Below are 15425 nucleotides of genomic sequence, written 5' to 3'. Positions count from 1 at the left end.
TAACCAAAGTGATCAAATATATTCCTCCGCTAGCCAAAGTATTCACTTATACCCTTAACTCAGACAAAATTGCTCATTTAATTAAAAGTACCCATGCCCCATCTTATAACCAGAGGCAAATTGAGAATTTCAGGACGATGAGTTTACCTTAGAATTATTAATTTTTTTAAAAAAAGATGCAAAAGTACATTTAGTAGGTTTCAATCCCATAATCTTAAGGGATTAAACTGTCACGCCCCGAACCATGGCCTGGACGTAACACGGCACTCGGTGCCTGACTGCATGTGACCAAGCGAACCACATGACTTGCTGAATTATCATAATACATAACATAAGCGGATTATAACGTGAATGCATGATGAGCCTTTATAAAACGTAGTAAGTCATAATGCTTAATAAAAATACTTGTTTAAACATGAGTGCGGAATATAACATGAATTAGCCAAAATGGCTATACGACTCCGAATGTCTGACATGACATAACTGACTTGTCTAGTCTATGAAACCTCTATCATGAGTCTGACTGGAAAACATACTTACTGGGACAAGGCCCCCAGCATACCTTAGATGCATGACTAACCATAAAACAAAAGTTGACTAAATCCCGAATGAGATGGGGCTCACCAATAAGCTGATACGGATGCTGTCCTACAGAGCAGATGTGTCGTCCTGTATATCAGTACCTGCATCGTGAAATGCAGGCTCCCGGGCAATAAAAGGGGACGTCAGCACATTGAATGTACTGGTATGTAAAGCAACTGAAAGAAATAACACGGGACAAGGAATAACATGATAAGAGCTGAAACTGAAAACCTGGACATGAACATGAGCATGAGCATGAGTACATATATACATAACATAAGTAAAACATGATAAGTAGGGAGAGCATTTCATAAACCGACATGTGAAATCACCACGTGGGTACGTGGAGTCTGGTACTTCGCCGGACCAGCAGAGCCCTCATACCTTGCCAGAGTATAAGGTGGTAACGTGCCTGATGGATCCATTCAGTGTAAAATTAAGGTATCGTCCTATCTGGGCGGAGCGATCCTTGTCCTACGGTGGCTACGTAGTTTCAGGCTATCTGAGCCTTCTCGGTAATTTGTGCAATTCCCAAAAACATTAACATAATATAGTTGGCTAAGAAGCCCAAAATTTTCGTGAATTAACTTGTACTTGTCTTGTAATCACGATTTCACGAAATAACTTGTAAACATGGTTTCATGAAATAACTTGTAAACATGGTCTCATGAAATAACTTGTATTTAGCATTTATGTATCTTGTATCATAGTATGAAAACAATCATATAATATAGTTGCATGAAAACTTGTAGACATATAAGATATTCATGAAATAATCATGTTATTTAAAAACATGCATGCAAGAACCCAGGCAAATTTGCATAAATTTGGAATTGGCGTTGAAATTAAAGGGTATTTTGGTGCGAATGTTAAGTCCATTAGTCAAGGGGTGCCAAAATGATTAAGAAGAGTTGCTAAATGGCCATACTAATTTGACTTAAATTTGGTCATACTTCTGTAAAAATCACCGTAACATCTATTATATAATTTTAAATTAAGATAAACTTTGAGAAAAAGATAGAAATGACATTAAGTAAGCATAAATTACTAAATTTGTCCTAAATAATCATATGAATTTATCTCATTTGGGTCATTGTGGCTAAAAGACAACCAGTTTAAAATGGATTGAATATCCGACTCATTTAAAATGGATTCAATACGAGTCAATCCATATTATCTACTTAAAATATGGGTAAACTCATGGGTTATCCACCAACTACACTCCCCTCATGCTAATCATTCAGTTAAACCTCTCTATAACAACATCGTTGGGTCTGAAATTTTTCAGCTGTTATAGAAAATGACTGTTATACACCTATAACAGCATTGATATTTAAATAATACTTCGCTGTTATAGGCAAAAAAGATGCATAAAATCTAATTTTCATTTTTAATTGTCAAATTCTAAACTTAATCACACTTTGTATAATGAAGGAAAATTGTTTAATGATGAATATATATATATATATATATATATATATATATATTCATATGATATTTTTTGACATAAATAGTGTATTAAATAATCAAATATTTGGTTAAAATTTCTACACTTATTATTTGTAATCATAGATATTCTATTTTTATGAAGATGGTTAATTATTATATTACCAAAAAAGGAAGATAACTGTTATATGGGGGGTTAATTTACAAAGAGCGTACTGTTATAAAGTTGGTTGTTGCTATTATAGGTGAAATGCTGTTATAGAGAAGTGAAATATAACATAAAAAATCGGTTCAGAAAAAACTTGGTTGTTATAAAGAGATGTTGTTATATGCGGATGCCGTTTATATTAGTACTAGTACTTAGTACATCATAGAAGTTCTAGAGACTAGATATTTTTAAAAAAATTTAAATTTAATTTTTTAAAATTTTTAAAATTATTATTATTATTATTTTATTTCTTATTTTTTATTATTTTTTTTATTAATTTTGTCTTAAAATCTAAGCTTATTTTGGTTTTTAACTTATCTTCCCATCTAACTATTCTTGAAGTCATGGATAATATGGTTATCCATATTATCTGTGTAAAATATGGGTGGGTCAGATAATTGATCCATTTTTTATTTAACCCATTTTCGACTGACCCATATTCGACTCGACCCGCCGTTTGCCACGCCTAGTCGCCCTAGTAAAGGATGATGTTTGGACAAAATAGCTCATAGTTTAGCTAGATTTTCTATTTCTTTGCTTAAGGAGATTTCGTGAGAGATGTTTTTCCTTAGGCCCCGTTTGTACATGGTTTGAAACCTGGTTTCAAACCATGTTTGGACATACAATTTGAATATTTTAAGTTGTATTTTCTCTTATAGACATAAAACCCCCACAAATTGTGAAAACTATCAAAACATTCTCAATTCTTATACAATCTTACCAAATGAGCAAATCATAGTTTATAACAAAATTAGTACACTACTAGAAGACTTTTCTAAAAAATGAAACATCAATTAATCAAACTTTACTTCAATAAAATCGAAAATTTAACATGAATAGTAATGTAACTACTATTTAATATAATCTTCCCACATAAATTAAAGATTGGTAGACATAAATAAAAGTTGGTGGAAGTTAATGAGATTGGTAAATGATTGATGGGGTAATTGTTAAAAATATTTACCAACTTATGGGGTTTTTTTTTTACAAAATATTAACTTATGGGTTAAATTTTGAATTTAAAAAAAGTTGAAACCATATTTTTTTGGATGATTTGGGTTCAAACCATAGTTTGAAATCAGGTTTCAAACCACGATTGAAAATTGATGGCCAAACGCTAGCTTGAAACCATGGCTTCAAAATTGGTGGCCAAACGCCTACTAAGTTGGATTGTACATGATGCTAAGAATATAAACCATGGTTTTAAAATTGATGGCCAAACGCCTATTGTACATGATGCTAAGAATATATCTACACTGTGTAGTTCGTTGATGTAGTAATACGAAGTACTCCGTTAGTTTCAGTAGCATAAAAAAAGTATGGGTGCTGATAGAGGAATATGTAGAGTTGAAAATGACAAAATAAGAAAATAGAAGATTTTGTTTAAATTATTCGTTTGGAAGTAAATCTTGCATGGTTGCACCTATCCTGTGACTCGTTGGTCCTAAGTAATATTTATATTTGATCTTGTTTTCAGTTTTCAATTTATTTTCGATATTGTTTTAATTATTGGATAATTGTTCATCATTGATTGCAAAAAGAAACTCTTAACTTTTAAGAAGAACTTTTTTATTGGATACTCCTTTTCAACTAGTAAATCGACTATCCATAAGATTTTGTACTACAATTTGAGTGATACTCCCTCCGGATCAAAAAAAGAGTCCACTTAGCCATTTACATACCCTTTAAGAAAATACTAACTCCTAGACAAAAATAGGTAATTTGACTAAACTACCCCTAATTGAATAGGCATTGGGATTTGATCATATAACACTTAATAGGGGCAAATATGAAAAAATAAGGTTAATTCTTTTTTGATTTGCTAAGTGAACTCTTTTTTTTTATCCAAGAAAAAAAGGCTAAGTGGACTCTTTTTTTGATCCGGAGGGAGTACTATTTTTGTTATTTACATCGCATGTCTCATATTACGTATAGTTATTTATCATTTCATGATAATTGATAAATGTTCTGTTGATATTAATCTAATCCGATTAGAATGCTTCTTATATTATAATTGCACATAAGTAAAACATTGACAATCATATTTACTTTTTCTATTTTTTATGATAGCGAATTTGAAAGAAGATCTTAGATGTACCTTGGGTTGAGCCACAAAGGTCTTTCAAATTTTCATGTTACTTCATAGTATTATGCAACTTTTTCTTTGTAAGATCTTTTTCCCCACAAGTAACAAGAAGAATTGACATAGATTATGATCTTGTGATGCATAGTTGACATTCCTTTTAGAGTTCAAGGAAGAGCCACACCCCAAAGTATAGTTGAATTCCTTTTATTAACCTTTAATTGAAGGCAATAAATGATTTAGACCACTGTACCTCTTTTGGGGTCTTTTTTGTTTAACAAGCAAATAACTATGAGAACACTAAAAAAAACAAAGGGAGGTACTTCTCAAATGTAGGATGTAAGATTGCGATCCCGCCTCATTGACATTATTATCCACGGATGACTAGAAAAATTGATTTGAAAATAAAAACTAAAATATGCAACTTTAAATGTCCATGTTATTTTATCTCAACAAAATAAAACCTTCATAGAAACACACAATTACAACTGACCTCAAATATATTACCATGTCAATAGGTGGTATGGTTCCAATTCCACTCTCTACGAGCCATTGATCAGTCAGTAATTAGCATTAAGAAAACCCAGTCATTCTGATACCTAATGCAGCAATCACAAAATCCAAAAGGTTGATGGAGAACTTTGATCAACTACCTGCACCCGTAACTACAGAAAATTTGCACAATTCTTCTATTTCAACAAAAAATTGCACAACTTCATCATGAAGCTCCTTTAGTGGATAGAGGATTATCTTGTCTTCATTTTTCACTTTTGGGCTATGTCTCTGCGAATCCTCTCTCCTTTAGCAATTTAAGACATGTTCCCTCTCCTTCAGCAATTTAAGACATGTTCCCTCTCCTTTAGCAATTTAAGACATGCACACCTTAATAAGCTGGTTCTGCCGGAAGCTGGAGCAACTCACGTATCCCTTCACAAACCTGCATTCGAGTTTTTTCATAAAATATGCATCACTTAAAGAACACAAAAGAAAGCTCCAGTTTATCTTTCTCATAAATTGATATTATGTGTGAGTCCCTGAGACCTCCGAAGTATATGTTTAGTAGGAAGCAGGAAAGGAGAAAAATTAGGCCACTCACCATCTTGATCTGGGCCTTAATTGATGCAATCAGACGTGTATATTCCTCTATTTGCCTGCACATTCAATTGCAAAAGATCTACATTCAGTGTAAGGCAAGAAACATGACTCAGCACATTGCTTGAACAGAGTGATTCCACTCAAAACATGGAAAAATGAAGTCACAAAACACGTGGAGAAGGTTTATTTTCTTTCTTGAGTGTCAAAAGGTTCAAAACAAACCCCTCCCTCACCTCACCTCACCTCGCCTCCACCCCAGAACAAACCAGCAAGAGCCGAACTGCTAGTTGGCTCCAATACCAAGAAACTCAAAATGAAAATAGAGAAGATGGAGGAGGAAAAACAGCACAAACATCTGAGCTACTAGACACTGAAATTCACATCCTCACAATTTCCCATCTTTTAATCCATAGCACAGTCTAATTAACATTTATCCAAACTGGAAAATAAAAACATGATTGAGCAGAATAATTTGGAGTTATTAGTTGAGTTGTGATATTAGTAAATTGTATTTAAGGTTGTATCATGTGTGCCAGGAAATTTTAGCTTTGGCTACTATACAAATTCCTTAGAGTAGCCAATTTATGCTTAAACAAGGCTTTAACTTTTCCTTCACTGCTTGAGTTTCTTGAAAACTTTTAAGACTACTATTTCCTCGTGGTTTCATGTATATCCTTCTATCTAGCAGACACTGCACCACATAGCCTACTCATTTAATTGCATAAAAGATGGTAAAAATAACTATACCAAACATGCAACTTCTCAACAATACCAATTCCACATGCATTTGGCACAGCAAAATTGCACTCAAGCTTCACTTCTCCATTTATTCAAGTGCCAACTTACCAGTGATTAATTTTAGGAAAGAGATCCTAACTCTACATCCTCTTCCATAGTCCTTGAGGCGTCCGATCTATTATTGAGATGACCAATTTATTGAATTCTCATATTTCATATAATTTTTTTTTCCAAATCTTAAGAACAACAGATGGATTTATCATGTGACCAAGTTATACTTGCACAATCCTTGAGATTCTGAAAGGAACTTTAATTGAACTTAAACCCTCAAATGTAAATAATACACTACTAATAGAAGCAGATATTAGTAATACCTAGCTATTTTCTCCTCCCTTGCTGATATATAATTTAGAGCTTCCGACCAAGTGAACTCCACATGAAATCCAAGCCCGACATCGACACATATGCGTGTTGTATCTGGCCTGTCGGATTAACTCACGGAGAAATATCAATATGCAGTGGACGAAAATACCGGAGTAATAGAAATCTTCAAGATACAAATTTTCAATTAGAAATGACAAAGAAAGCAAAAAATGTCAATACATGTTCAGAATCATTGAAGACCTGGAACTTGTGGATCCTACTCTGCTAGGTGGAAAATACAGCTGGTTCAGGGGTGATAATTATGAATGTTCTTCAAGAATTGATAGATTTTTGCATTCTACGGAATGGGATGAAAAGTTCAGCAAGACCAAACAATCTGTATTACCAAGGATTATCTCTGATCATTGTCCTGTATCCTTGAAGTGTGGAGAATGGGATTTCGCAAAATCATATTTTAAATTTGAGAATTGGTGGATGGAAGTTGCAGGTTTCAAGGAAAGGATGGAGGAATGGTGGACATCTTGTGAAGAATCAGGTAGAACAGATTATATTCTGGCCTGCAAACTGAGGTTCCTGAAATTAAAACTGAAGGAGTGGAGTGCTTCAAATGGGGGGAATCTGAAGGTCAAGAAAGCAGATATCCTATACAAAATCAACTCTATGGATTCCATACAGGAGCAAAGAACCTTAACAGAAGATGAACTAGTTTTGAAAGCAAGTTTACAAATGGAATATCATGAAATGGCAAAAAATGAGGAAATCTCATGGAGACAAAGATCTCGAATTCTATGGCTGAAGCAAGGAGATAAGAACACTAAGTTCTTTCAGAGGATGGCTAATAGTCATAACAACCACATTGACAGTCTAGAAGTGCAGGGAGATACCATCACTGATCCACAAATAATTAAGGGAGAAATTGTGGATTTCTATCAGAAACTTTACTCTGAGACAGAATCTTGGAGACCTAGTTTCAATTTACAAGGAGAGTTCAGAGTTACTGAAGAGGAAAATGTTTGGCTACAGGGAGACTTTGAAGAATAAGTGGTGCTCAACTGTCTGAAATCATGTCCGGCTGACAAAGCTCCGGGTCCATATGGCTATTCTATGGGGGTTTTCCATTGCTGCTGGGAGATTGTGAAAGAGGATCTGACGAACACTGTTAGGAATTTCCATAGAAGTGAATTCTTTGAAAAGAGCTTTAATGCAACTTATATTGCATTAATCCCTAAGAAGAATGGTGCCAATAGACTAAAAGATTTCAGACCCATTGGTTTAATTGGGAGTGTGTATAAAATCATCTCTAAGTTGCTCACAGAGAGGCTTAAGAGAGTGATCAACAAGTTGGTAACTGGACACCAAATGGCTTTCATATAGGCAGACAAATTATGGATAGCTTTGTTAGCAAATGAATGTGTTGATTCTAAGAATGTGTTGATTCTAGACTTAAAGGACAGAAAGCAGGCATATTATGCAAACTTGATATTGAGAAGGCATATGACCACGTTAATTGGAACTATCTCCTTAAAGTTCTAAAAGGCATGGATTTTGGGGTGAAGTGGATTAAATGGATTTCTTTCTGCATAAAGACAGTAAAATTTTCAGTATTGGTGAATGGTTCAACAGAAGGTTTTTTTTTTTTTCCTTAGAAAGAAGTTTGAGGCAGGGTGACCCTCTTTCATCTTTCACCTTTCCTCTTTCGCATTACCATGGAGGGTATAAATCAGATGTTTCAGGTAGCAAAGGACAGGGGTTTTGTGAAGGGGTTTAGAGCTGTAGTTGGGGGGAACAATGGCACTGAGATCACGCATTTACTATATGCAGATGATTCACTGGTTTTCTGTGATGCAGATATCAACCAGGTGGAATATTTGAGATCTATTTTGGTGATTTTTTAAGCAGTATCAGGGCTACATGTTAACTGGAATAAGAGTATGCTTTTTCCAGTCAATAAAGTGGATAATATTCAAGTGCTAGCAGAAATTCTAGGGTGTGAGGTGGGAGCCTTACCCACCACCTAGGACTCTCCTTGGGTGCAAAAAGTAAAGCTCTGGAAATTTGGAATGGTGTTTTGGAAAGGTGTGAAAAGAGGCTTGCTATTTGGAAGAAGCAGTATTTATCATTGGGCGGCAGAGTCATTTTAGTCAACAGTGTACTGGATGCCCTCCCCACATATGTTATGTCTTTGTTTCCTATCCCATCTAATGTTCTGAAAAGAATGGATTCCTTGAGGAGAAATTTCAGTTGGCAAGGCAACAAAGAAAAGAAAGCAATCCGTTTGGTTAAATGGGAATGTCTCATCATCAGTAAGAAGGATGGAGGACTTGGCATTAGGGATCTCAAAATCCATAATCAAAGCTTACTTATGAAGTGGTTATGGAGATATAACATGGAGGCCAATGCATTATGGAGGAGGTTGGAGCATGACAAATATGGCCAAGAAGAAGAGTGGTGCTCTAATACAGTGAATAGCCCCTTTGGAGTTGGAGTTTGGAGAGCTATTAGATCATTGTGGCCATCTCTGGCTGAAAATATCAGTTTAAAAGCGGGCAATGGAAGGAAAATTTTCTTTTGGCATGACAACTGATTTGGGCATGGTTCTTTAAAAAGATTTGTTCCCTGAGTTCTATAATATTGTTACTCTACCAGATGCAAAACTTGAGTCAGCTAAAGGAGTACATGGATGGAATATTACTTTCAGAAGATTACTACATGACTGGGAATTGGAAAGAGCTGTGGAATATTCAAGACCTTGAAACAATTTCAAGGTTTTAAAGAATCTGAAGACTCTTTGTGCTGGCAACATGGCAATAATGGTGTCTTTACTGTCAAATCACCATACAATTATCAGCTTAGGCAATACACACAATCTGATCAGTGGCCATGGAAATTCATTTGGAAGACTAAGGCTCCTTATAAGGTTTCATGTTTCTCGACTGGTAACAAGAGAAGCATATCTCACCCAGGAAAACTTAAGGAGAAGGGATTATCATCTATGCACTAGATGTGTTCTGTGTGATGCAGCCAGAGAAAGTAACTCTCATTTATTTCTACATTGTCCTTTCACTATACAATTGTGGCAACTTTTCTTGAACGTGATAGGACTAAGTTGGACTATGCCGGCAACCAGCTGTGAGCTATTGTGCTGGAACTATAAGGGGGGAGCAGTTAGACAAAAGAGTTGGTGGAAACTTGTTCCAGCTGTTAGTTGGTGGATAATTTGGAAGGAGAGGATCAATAGAGTTTTTGAAGACAAATGCGGTTCGGTGCAGACAATCAAGATGAAATGTGTCATTTTGTTTCACTTTTGGTGTAAAGAAAACTATGTAGAGGAGGCTGAATCACTAGTTGATATGATAGGTTCCTTGTGAAGCAGTAGTCCTAAGCATGGTGGGGTTTTTATAAGTATGGCTGCACTGTTATGATGCAGGTTTAATATATATATATACAAATATACATGTTACCAGTCTCCAAAACAAAAAGTTAAAAGCAGATATCACATAACTTTGACATATTCAACAATTTTCTGCTAACATTTAAATAAAGATAAGAAAGACTTACACATCAGCTTGCATGTATACTTCAGAGCCAAGATTAACCAACGTCCTGAGATTAGTTACACTGTTCTTCTCCAAATTCTCTATATTACTTCTTAAATCAGAGCTATAAAAAGATAAGGTTAAGAAAACTTCACAGACCTCATTCAAACGATAAAGTTCATAAGAGCAATTAAACAATTCAAACTACATGCCTGCAAACTACTATTAAAAGTCCAAAAGACTGAAAGAATGATCCAACCATATGTTTTTAATGTAACGATATAATGACATGAGAAGGATACAAAATCTTTTGTTGCTCAAAGACCTTGTCCCTGCAGCCATAAAGTGAAAGGGAACAAAATGAAAAAAGTTAGGTCATCATAAGATCTGTGCAGAAAATTTACATCTTTTCTCATAAATAGGTAACATCAGCGATGTTGTGTTTAAACCATTCCATTACTTCATATGCAATAGTTTGGATATCGCCGTTCTTCATACAGTAAAATGTTAAAACTTGCTAGTACAACATTGAGCAGTGAAGCCTTAATTTGATGACCAAAATTCCACCAGGACAAGAATAATACGTAGTTGATTTTTATAACTGCACAATTTGGTCATTAATACAATGTGGCAAATAAGTTTTGAAAAACCACCCGTAATTTTTACTACTATGATTTTAAAGGAGCAAGCTAAATAAGTTTAAGTACCAACAAAACAAGAATATTCTTGAAAGATAATTTTAACTATAGGTCATCAAAGATCCATTTCCCATTAGTAAGAAAAGTGTTAAAGCTCAAAAACATTTTTGTCATTCAAGGATAGGGAACAGTAAATGGTGAAGAAAAGAAGTCCACAAAACAAATAGAGATACATATAATAGAATACGAATTCAGGCAAACTGAAGTAACTATAATGATATATTTGTTACAACCGTTGAGCAATTGCGTGAACAAGATCTGGTTTCAGACGGCGATCAACGAACTCCTCAAATCTCCTTACTTTCTCTTGTTTAATAGTGTCCATTTCAATCCTGTTACAAGATAAAATGTGCAAGAAAAAACTTAAGCATCCCATCAAAGATAAACTAGAAAAAATTAAGAAATGAGACTCAAGCATCCGGAGAGAGATAAAAGTCCCATTAGAACCTAATTTCCCTTCTTAGAGTTTAAAGAGCCATTATAGACTGATGAAGCATGGTGAAACAAACAGAAAGTGGGAGATCTTTTCTGCGTTTTTTTCCTTCCCTCCTTCCTTCGACCATTCCTCTGTTCTTTTTCTTCTTCCTAATTTTTTACTCTTTTCAATAATAGTGGAATAGTGGTGTTCTGGTCACCTTGATTCGTTCATTGGATAGTGTATCCTCCTACCAGTACAATTACCACTCAGCCACTAAAGCTTAGACGGATAGGAAGAAATTAACTAGTTTTTTTTTTTTTTTTTTTATCTCGAGGATTCAAACCACGATCCCATGGTCTTAGTTACTGCTATTCTTAGAGTTTAAAGAGCCATTATAGACTGATGAAGCATGGTGAAACAAACAGAAAGTGGGAGATCTTTTCTGCGTTTTTTTCCTTCCCTCCTTCCTTCGACCATTCCTCTGTTCTTTTTCTTCTTCCTAATTTTTTACTCTTTTCAATAATAGTGGAATAGTGGTGTTCTGGTCACCTTGATTCGTTCATTGGATAGTGTATCCTCCTACCAGTACAATTACCACTCAGCCACTAAAGCTTAGACGGATAGGAAGAAATTAACTAGTTTTTTTTTTTTTTTTTTTTTTATCTCGAGGATTCAAACCACGATCCCATGGTCTTAGTTACTGCTAAGCTACACCCATGGGTGCTTCTTTTTTTCCCCTCATTTTTTCTAACTTTCTTTTCCCTTATTGCGTTCTACAACTATAATGTATTCAAATCATAGAAATCAGAATAAATACAAAGTTACTAAGCTAGACAAACTTCTATTTTTGGTATTTCAGTCATTCACAACCCCTCCTCCCCTGCCAGAACGAAACGTAGTGTACGGCAAGTAAACTAGGAAATCTAGAAAAAAGATGCAGAAATTAAGCAGAACTTACAAGAAGTCACCGATTTTGTATTGAATTTTACGGCAACCTGAGAAATTGAGGCAACTGTTTAGTGTTCAGCTAGGGTTTTGTGAGGAGTAAAACAGAGTGGTGGCTGAATGGATGATAAGTTGACGTTTTTGCCAATTTGTGCTACTTTTTAGTGATAAATTCATGCCCCATTTGTCTGATTAATGGACTAACAACGGTTTGAATAATATAATTTAACGTTTTGGAGCCTTTGGAAAGCTTAAGCATTGGAATAGCTTCAAATACTTGAGAAAATTGGACATGAAGGCCAAAAATAGAAGAAAAAGGGGCTAAAAGTGCAAGAGGCAAAATCTGAATGGGCTGCGTGGCCGCCCACGCTGCCAAGGAGAAGAATGGAGATCAATGGGGAGCTTCTGGGAGTGGCCACTGGCCACGTAGTTGGGCGTAGGGGTGTTTTTGCCACATTTTTTAAACAAGTTTAATAGAAACTAGGGCACTTTCTTATATCATCTTTGCATCTTTTGAGCCTTAAGGAGCAGTAATAGCTAACTTTGCAAGGATTTGGAGATTTTGCACCATAGAGCTTGCATGTTCTTACTTTTTTAGTCTTTAATTATGTTTATCCTAGCATTTCATCTTTTATTTTCTATTTCTAGTTGAGTAGCTAAGTTAATTAGCTTGGGTTGTAAACACTTATGGCATCAATGTGAATTGGTGTTTTGATTATCTTTCTTATTATCACTTGGTCTACTTGTTTATATGCTTCATTGTTAATTTGGTGGTTACAAACACTATATTAGACCCTTGTAGGTCTATTTCTTACTTGGAAAAGTGGAAATTGGATTGACTGTTTAACAAGTAGCTACCATTTGAGCTTATTAAGGAATTAATGAAGCTTGATTAATAAAATCAAACTAGGAATAGGGAGATTTATACTTGAGTCATATTCAATTGAGTTTTAATGCATTCCTTTGGGTTTGGAAAGACTCCTAGGGATAAGCTTGCTAGAATTGGAAAATTCTAGTGGGTAATTAACAATTGGATCATAATCACTAATTCAAAGTATTTAGGCAAGATGCTTATGCTCATGAACTAACTATGCCATATTGAGGTTATAACCCGGGTCCTTCTCATTATAAAAAAACAACTCCATTTTTCTTGCATTCTAAGTGTTTATTAAAAGCCCTAGCTTAGTGTAATAGTCAAGCTTTAGTAGTAATTGCTCAATCACTTGTTTATTTGGATTACTTAAGGAATTCCCAAAATCACAAACTCTTGGACACTTTAACCCACACGCACTCCTCGAGGGATCGACCCCAATCTTTGTTGGGTTTATTATTGCTACAACCGTGCTACACTTCTTTTCGAGGAGTAGGATTGGACATTACCAATTTTATTCATCGAAATCATCTTAAAAAAGTTCAGTCAAAAGCAATTAAGCAAACCCCAAAAATAAAGACCTCAGACTAGCCCCGGGGCAGGTACTTTAACCAATATTTCACCCTTAAACTTACAAGACTCAATCATAGAAACAAGACAATTTTGAGTCCCAAATCATCAATTACTTTAACCAAGAAAGCAAACATCATTTTTAGCACATGAGGTACAAGAAACCAGACAATTTTGAGTCCCAAATCAACAATTACTAATCACTATTGAAGTTTGAAATACTCATTCTTGATCACATTCATTTACGCAAAAACACAAACACCATTTATGCACATCTTCTATTTCTTCTCAAAATTTTTTTTTAAAGTGCCCTAACCTTCCCCAAACTTAAAGCATAAAAGAAACAATGGGCTACTCAAGACTTCACTCATGGCATGAATATTTAATTCATATAAGCAACCACCAACATGTAATATTCAAAATTTTGGCACATGGGGGAACAAGAAACAAGATAGTTTTGAGTCCCAAATCACCATTACTAATCACTATTGAAGTTTGAAATACTCATTCTTGACCACATTCATTTAAGCAAAAACACAAACACCTTATGTGCACATGTTCTATCTCTTATCAAAACAACTTCTTAAAGTGCCCTAACCTTTCCCAAACTTAAACATCAAACAAACAACGGTAGAACAACAATGGGCAACTCAAGACTTCACCTATAGCATGAATATTTAATTCATATAAGCTACCACCAATGTCTATCGGAAACAGCCTCCCTACCCGTCAAAAGGTAGAGGTAAGGTCCGAATACACTCTACCCTCCTCAGACCCCACCTGGTGGGATTTTACTGGGTATGTTGTTTTTGTTGTATATAAGCTACCACCAACATGTAGTATTCAAATTTTTGGCTCATGGGGGAACAAGAAACAAGACAATTTTGAGTCCCAAATCACCAATTACTAATAATAATCGAAGCTTGAAATACTCCTACTTGACCACATTCATTTAGGCAAAAACACAAACACCTTATGTGCACATCTTCTATTTCTCATCAAAACAACAATTTTGAAGTGCCCTAACCTTCACCAAACTTAAGCATCAAAGAAACTACTCAAGACTTCACTCATGGCATGAATTTTTATTTCGTATAAGCTACCACATAGTATTCAAAACAGAATGATAGGAGAAACTTACCTGAATTTTGCCTGAGAAGCGTGGGTGAGTGTTTGTGTTAGTTTGGTTTTTGTTTCAAAAATAGCAACTGCCACTCTTTTTGTTACTTTAATGCTATTTTTGGTAAGTTGGCATTTTTACCAACTTGTGCTATTTTTTTTAGTGAAAAGATTCATGTCCTATTTGTGTGATTAATGACCTAATAATGATTTGAGTGATATATTCTCAGGTTTTGTAGTCTTTGGAAGGTTTAAGAATTATAATAACTTCAAATATTTGAGAAAATTGAACATGAAGATAAAAAATAAAATAAAAAGAGACAAAAAGAGCAAGAGGCAAAATCTAAGGACCCGTTTGGTCATAAAAATTATTCACCTTTTTTCGGATTTTTTTTTTTAAACAAGAAAAACTTGTTTTTCACAATCAAAACCTTGTTGAAAAAGTACATTTCAACAAAAAAAAAAAAAACTATTTGCAAAAATTATAGCCAAACACAACTCCAACTTCAAAATTCCAAAAAAAAATTGAAAAAGTTTTAGGTTTCTATGGCCAAACGCCTATTAAGTGTTTACGTGGAACTAAGCCACGCAGCCTCACCAAAGCAGCTAACGAGAAGAACCAGGATTAGTGGGTGTTTGAATTGGCTTTTTAAAAGTAATATACAAGCTAAAAGTTATAAGTTGAGAATACTCAACTTTTAGCTTTTGACTTATTTTATACTTTTTTAGCTT

General features: G+C 34.7%; 1 protein-coding gene across 2 annotated transcripts; it reads right to left on the bottom strand.

Moving 5' to 3' along the window:
- Positions 1-4792: 4792 nt before the first annotated feature.
- On the bottom strand, positions 4793-14929 carry LOC132642025 (uncharacterized). Of its 2 annotated transcripts, XM_060359254.1 has the most exons (8): positions 14716-14929; positions 12147-12183; positions 11004-11102; positions 10375-10404; positions 10095-10196; positions 6527-6634; positions 5416-5470; positions 4793-5256 (listed from the first exon to the last, which is right to left on the bottom strand). In XM_060359254.1, exons 3-8 carry the CDS (start codon positions 11093-11095, stop codon positions 5203-5205), a joined length of 441 nt encoding a protein of 146 aa, XP_060215237.1. In that variant the 5' UTR covers positions 11096-11102; positions 12147-12183; positions 14716-14929; the 3' UTR covers positions 4793-5202. The 2 variants fall into 2 exon arrangements, with proteins under 2 accessions (XP_060215237.1, XP_060215236.1); XM_060359253.1 differs by lacking the exon at positions 12147-12183 and having other exon boundaries at positions 14716-14927.
- Positions 14930-15425: the final 496 nt, after the last annotated feature.

The sequence above is a fragment of the Lycium barbarum genome, chromosome 5 (assembly GCF_019175385.1).
Source record: "Lycium barbarum isolate Lr01 chromosome 5, ASM1917538v2, whole genome shotgun sequence".
Lineage (NCBI taxonomy): Eukaryota > Viridiplantae > Streptophyta > Magnoliopsida > Solanales > Solanaceae > Lycium > Lycium barbarum.
Note: the sequence above shows the minus strand (reverse complement) of the source record. Positions and strands in the feature narration are given on the sequence as shown.

What these genes read in the sequence shown, in the direction of transcription:
- LOC132642025 (XM_060359254.1), bottom strand. Translation starts at nt 11,095, where the DNA reads ATGGACACTATTAAACAAGAGAAAGTAAGGAGATTTGAGGAGTTCGTT. An exon ending in GTATACATGCAAGCTGATGT is followed by an intron (nt 6,635 to 10,094) that starts GTAAGTCTTTCT and finishes TTAATCCGACAG; the next exon opens with GCCAGATACAACACGCATAT. An exon ending in TTAAGGCCCAGATCAAGATG is followed by an intron (nt 5,257 to 5,415) that starts GTGAGTGGCCTA and finishes ACTCGAATGCAG; the next exon opens with GTTTGTGAAGGGATACGTGA.